Source organism: Canis aureus, chromosome 33 (genome assembly GCF_053574225.1).
Source record: "Canis aureus isolate CA01 chromosome 33, VMU_Caureus_v.1.0, whole genome shotgun sequence".
Lineage (NCBI taxonomy): Eukaryota > Metazoa > Chordata > Mammalia > Carnivora > Canidae > Canis > Canis aureus.
Window position 1 is genome coordinate 4,002,328 of NC_135643.1, and position 6,000 is coordinate 4,008,327.

Below are 6,000 nucleotides of genomic sequence, written 5' to 3' on the forward strand. Positions count from 1 at the left end.
TTATTTCTACAAATATGTTTTATTTTCTCTCACTTCTCTGCTTTAGGGACTCCAGTTACACACATTGGAGTTGTCCCACAGCTCATTATTATCTTTCTAGGATTCATTTTAGATATTTCTATGGCTACATCTTCAAGTTTACTAATCTTTTCTTCTCTAGTATCTAATTAATCCACTGCATTTTTCACCTCATACATTGTAGTTTTCATCCTTATAAGTTCAGAGTTTTAAAAATATTTACTTAAGGTTAGGATAACTTTTAATTACATTTTCTGCTAAATCTAATGTCGGTGTTGGTTCTTGTTCAATTTTGACTAATTTATCTCATTATGGCTTATATTTCCTTGCTTGATAAGTTTTCATTAGGTGCCAAACATTGTTGAGTTTAACCTGGGTAGAGTTGCTGGGTATTTCTGTGTTCCTGTAAAGGTTGAGCTTTGTTTTGGGATGCAGGTAGGTTAGTTGGAAATAATTTGATTCTTTGGAGCCTTGCCTCTAAGACTTTGCTGCTAGAACAAGGACAGTGCTCAGTCTGGGGCTAATTATTCTCCTTTACTGTGATGAGATCCTTCAGTATAGTCTACTCAAGACCCATGAAAAATGAGGTTTTAATGGCTGGGGGGGTTAGTTTCTGTTCCCAATCCTGAGTATACACTGTTTATCTTTACTGGACACTTTTATCTTTAATCTTTTCATGTGCCTTTTTCACAGACTCAAGCAGTTTACTTACCCACATGCACTTTTGAGTACCTGACTGAATTCTCAGGGGCTGCCTTCTGAAGATATCCAGAAGGCTCTTGTGTTACTCTTTTCTTTCCGGTACCATGTTGTGTTCACTCTAGATGCCTTTATCTCTCTGGATGCTTAGCTTTATCTCCTCACCATGGGGCCTTTATTCACCCAGAGGTTCCACTTGGGTTTCACCTACGGTGCTGTGGACTCCGACCTCTCTCAAGGAAAAAAGGTGAGGAAATCATAGTACTCATGCCACTTGTTTCTTTGCCCCTTAGGAGTCACTACCTTCATTGCTTGATATCCGCCATCTTGTGAACTATTGTTCAATATTTTTTTATTACATGAACTATTTCATATTTATTTTTCCTTTTTAAAAATTGTTTCAGGTGATTAATAAATGTGGATAAATTTACTCTGTTACTCCATCTTGGCCAGAGTAGACATCCACTGGATAGAAGCTTAAATTTTCAGATTGATTAGAAACTTGGTGAATAAATATTCATTTGCTCACCAATTTAAATTTATTAAATATCCACTCAATAAACGTCAGTTTTCTGTATTAAGCAATAGACTCTGCTTTTGAGGTATCTCAAAGGTGAAACTCATTTATCCCTAATGAAATCAACAGAACAAGATAGAAGATAACATAAAAATCAACAATATTGTTATTTCACTATTTTAATTGGATCGTGTTTTCCATTAAATCCTCCAGTAAGTTTTTGAAGTCAGAAAAACAAAATTAGTTATCAGATTTAATTTGAATAATGGGGGATTGAAATCATCAGAAGATGGTACAGATTTTCCTCATCATATCTTTGTTCAGATTTTAAAATTCTACCAGAGATTTTCTTTTTTTTTTTAAGATTTTATTTATTTATTCATGAGAGATACAGAGAGACAGAGACAGAGACAGAGACACAGGTAGAGAGAGAAGCAGGCTCCATGCAGGGAGCCTGATGTGGGACTTGATCCCAGGACTCCAAGATCATGCCCTGGGCTGAAGGCAGGCGCTAAACTGATGAGCTACCCAGGGATCCCCTACTAGAGATTTTCTAAGCAGAAATTTAAAGACAACACTTACCAGTATGCCAGTTTATCATACTATGCTTGAATTTGCTTGAAACAGATTGTTTTTTATTTTTTAAATGTTTTTTTTCTTCCCAAGTATTTGACAGTACTAAACATTATATGTATAGCTTAATCTACACAATAAAAAGATTTGACCCAAGGTTTTTTCTCTACATCCCCTGTCCTCTGCCACACCAATATACACAGATAAATGTTCCTGATCCCATTAGTTTTTAAGGCTAGGAATACTTTAAGCATTTGTTTGTTTTTTGATGCAAAAAGCTGTTTTTATTAAAGCCTGGGGACAGGACCCATGGGCAGGAAGAGCTACTTTGAGCATTTTGTCTTGAATACAAGTAACTCATTTACAAAGGCATCAGTTTCAGTTTATAAATAACTGGTTTACATATTAGTTTCACTTTACTGACAACTAAATTGTAGCCACTAAAATAATCAGGTAAGTGTCTCAGTTTAGTTTAGAACGAAAAGTTGACCAGACTGATTTAACTTTCTTAGAGTAATTGCAAACTATTGATGGATTTAACCAAAGCTGACTAGCAATGCTTTATTTATTTTTTTTAACTAAGAAGCTTAAACTAACTCCACTATTTTTTCATTTCAAAAAAAATTTAAGACGTAAAAATTTTTGATTGTTAGTCTGTAATAGTTCCACATGTTCTAAAATAAACATCTCTGAAAAACCCATCGACACCATCTTATTTGTGAAGACATTCAGTTTTACAAGGTAATTGTTACTTCATTTTGTTATAGTCCATACAAATGCATATGCTTTAATGGTGGATATACCATTCAGAATAGTACCCCCCCCAAATCACATATTTTTTAAAAAGTTCTTAAATACAGGATTGTTAAAATTAGAGTTTTCAAACTAGTTGACTTCCTGTTATTATTTATTTACCTTTCAGGCTACTCTTTTAGAGTGCAATTACTTCCTAATATAAAATCTTTTAAATGATATCCATAGCATCAAGTTTAACATTTATTTGTTCATTCAATAATTTGATAAATGTTTTGAGAGGTTGCTATATGTGGGCTCTATTTTAGGCAATAATGTAGTGGTGCATAAAACGTTCTTCCTGCCCTTATTACAACCTCTGAGTTAAGAACAGTCTGAACTAAATTTACTCATGTATATTGACAACTTCCTTTGTACATCATGCTTAGAGAGCCACTCATTTAATTATTGTTTTCCCCTGTCAAGCCTACTAAATTATAACTTCAATAAGGGCAAATATCTTGTTTTATTCAATTTTGTATTTTCAGTACTTAGAACAGTGCTTCAAGCAGAAACTCAAAAAATATTTGTTGAATGAGATAATGAATACCACTATATGTGTTCCTCACTTTATTACCATAAAGTCAAGATAATTTTAATTTTGATTTCTGGATGGGCTATTGGTTATTCATTTTACAATCTAATATAATAAGGAAATTGAGGAATAAAGAGATAGATAAATGAAAGAATATATGATGAAGTTAATACAGTAAAATCTAATTATAGAATCTATGTGGTAGATTTGATGGTGTCAGTGGTAGAGTTCTTTCAATTTTTCTGTATGTTTGCAAATTTTTATAACAAAAATTGGGAAATGTATGCCAATAAAAAGCTGGTCAAGCAGCAAAAAACCAGTTAATAGAGATCTATTTCATACAGGTTCTTTTGTTTGTTTGGAGGGACAGTTAAAAGGAATAAAAGTTGCTGCCAAGTGTATGTTAATTTAAGAGATTCTGTAGTAGAAAAATCTAGTTAAAGTTGTTCATCTCAAGACAACCATTAATTGTGAATCACTTTATTGAGATATTTGCAGTTTTATTATAGGAATTTTCTTTTGTGCTGTATAAACTTTGTAAATCCTAGGAAGCCAGCTGCATGTTTAACTTCAATTTTTAACAAGAAATATCAGGCATTCAAGAATACTGCTACTCTTTTCAACCTATAAGAGTGGGAATCAGCTTTGAAAGTTTCAGTATCACCAAATTTGGACTTATCTTGGTCTTGAATTTGAGAGTTTGTACCCTGATAGAATTATATAGTTTGTGGCTAGGAAATTTAACTTTTTTTTTTTAGATCGTGTCATAACCAATGCATCATCACAGTTGGTAATCTTCAAAACACTGACGCATTTTTCTACATGCTGTTCCCAAATGTGCTGGACCAGCTGTTGAGAGCCATGCCATCCAATTGCCTGGAAGACCTCTTCTTGGACCACAAATCACCTAACGTAGGATCCCTCTTTGTTCTAATAAAGAATGGAAAAATTAAAGCAAGCTACCGTGGTTTATTACTCATGTTTTCTCTGTTAAGCACGGGCTGTGGGAATCATGGCATCCACATTAGGAGGCTTTGGCATTCTAGGTAAGCACTCAGAACAGACAAGTGATTGAGTTTAATATTCACGCCTATGAAAGTGATTTTATGAATGTTTGATTCTTGAAATTTTTGAGTGTGTGTGTGTGTGTGTGTTCTTTGTCATTTTCCCAGTGAAAATTGCCCTGACACTGTTCTCAATGTTAATGTATTCCTGCTTACATTTGACTTTGGAATATGTTATGGCTAATTATCATTACACAGGATGAAAGATCAGAGCCCTGAGTGAGGTGCTTGGGTTTAGGAACAAAGGGAGGCCAATTCAGCATCTTGGCTCTAGGCCCAACAATTGTAATCAAACATCTTGAAAGTGGTGGGGTCTTTGCATGCATTTTTTTTTTCTTTTTCTCCCTCACTTTTTGAAAGGGGGTAGGGGAATGGGGTTAAGGGTTTGAAGGGGCTGAAGTTTCCCCTTGAACATGATGTCAATATGTTGGCATGTCTCCTTTTATTAAGATGCCATCCAACTGATAACAAGTCCTGCTGTGTTTTACCAACATAAAAAATTAGACTGGAGACCGAGGAGCGGCAGGTGGCTTTTGGCACCAAGAAATAATCACACTTGATGTGGAAAGTAAAGTAAAAGGAGCCATCTGTTCACTGCAGGAGGACGTGAAAAATCACATTAACATATTGTCACTAACATCATGAAATACACAGTTAATAATAAATTTAGTTATCATGGCAAGTCGCATTGGATACTTACTCTGAAAACGCAGAATGTGAAAGATGCTCTTTCTTGCCCACCCCCATCTCTTTTTTTTTGTAAAAAAAAAAAAAAATACAGACGTTAAATTTTTCTTTGATGTGTGTGTATGGCAGGGTTGGGGGAGGAAAGTGTTTCATTTTAAAGCCTGGCTGTGGTTCATTGTTGCTGACTAAGTGAGCAAAAGAGCCTCTCAGGCAGATGGAATGAATGACTTTTTTGATTCCATCCATCCATTATCCATCATGTTACTCTATAGCTTCTTACCTGGATAGAAAAAAAGAGGTGTAGGAGAGGAAAAGGTTGTTTCAATGGTCTCACTTGTACAAGACCCGGAGCACGCAAACCTTTTCTATGAAAGGCATGGGGGTGGCCGAGTGCGGCCACAGAAAAGAATGGGAGGCCTTTTCTTGAATGTCTAATGGGCATCTAAATTGGCCTTTAGTAAGTGAAGTGTTCCTGCCACACGTTTTCCTAATTGATTTTGTGTGAGATGTCTGTACATAGTCTTCAAGAGAACAAATGTATTAAAGAAATGTGATAGGAATGTTCTCTTGCACTTTGTGTGTGTGTGCATGCATGTATTGTTTATATATGTTTTAAAAAAGAAGCGACAGAGGCTAGAAGTCAAACTGAACTTGGAAAAATGGGAGTTATTGTTGCTAAGTCATTATTAGAGCCATTTTTGTACACCTTTTACAATAACCATGTGCTATGTAGTTTCTTATAGTCATTACTATCACTGTAAATTTATGATTTGAAACACATTATTGGAATTATGAATATCAAGGTCTCAGTCTCACTATTTACAAAATGACAGTTGTCATAGAATCCTTATTTATTTAGTTTGTTTGCTTAAAGTTTTTATTTAAATTCTAGTTAATATATAGTGCGATATTAGTCTCAGGAGTAGAATTTAGTGATTCATCACTTATATATAACACCCAGTGTGATACAAGTGCCCTCCTGAATACTCATCCCTATTTAGCCCATCCCTCCCTCCCTTCCAACAACCCTCCGTTTGTTCTCTACAGTTAAGGGTCTATTTTATGGTTTGCCTCTCTCTCCCTCTCTCTCTCATTCTCCTCTCTCTCTTTCTCCC

General features: G+C 35.0%; 1 protein-coding gene across 4 annotated transcripts in view; it reads left to right on the forward strand.

The window, feature by feature from the left end:
* The window catches only part of LOC144304165 (uncharacterized), a 36,220-nt gene extending 32,128 nt beyond the window's left edge, over positions 1-4,092 (forward strand). Inside the window, exons 4-5 of one of the 4 annotated variants that reach the window (XM_077882629.1) lie at positions 843-964; positions 3,984-4,092. In XM_077882629.1, the coding sequence (XP_077738755.1) occupies positions 843-964; positions 3,984-4,045 (184 nt within the window). In that variant the 3' untranslated portion in view covers positions 4,046-4,092. Of the gene's footprint in view, positions 1-842; positions 965-3,892 lie in introns of all 4 variants that reach the window. The other 3 variants (XM_077882628.1, XM_077882630.1, XM_077882631.1) reach the window with 3 other exon arrangements.
* The last annotated feature ends 1,908 nt before the right edge of the window (positions 4,093-6,000 follow it).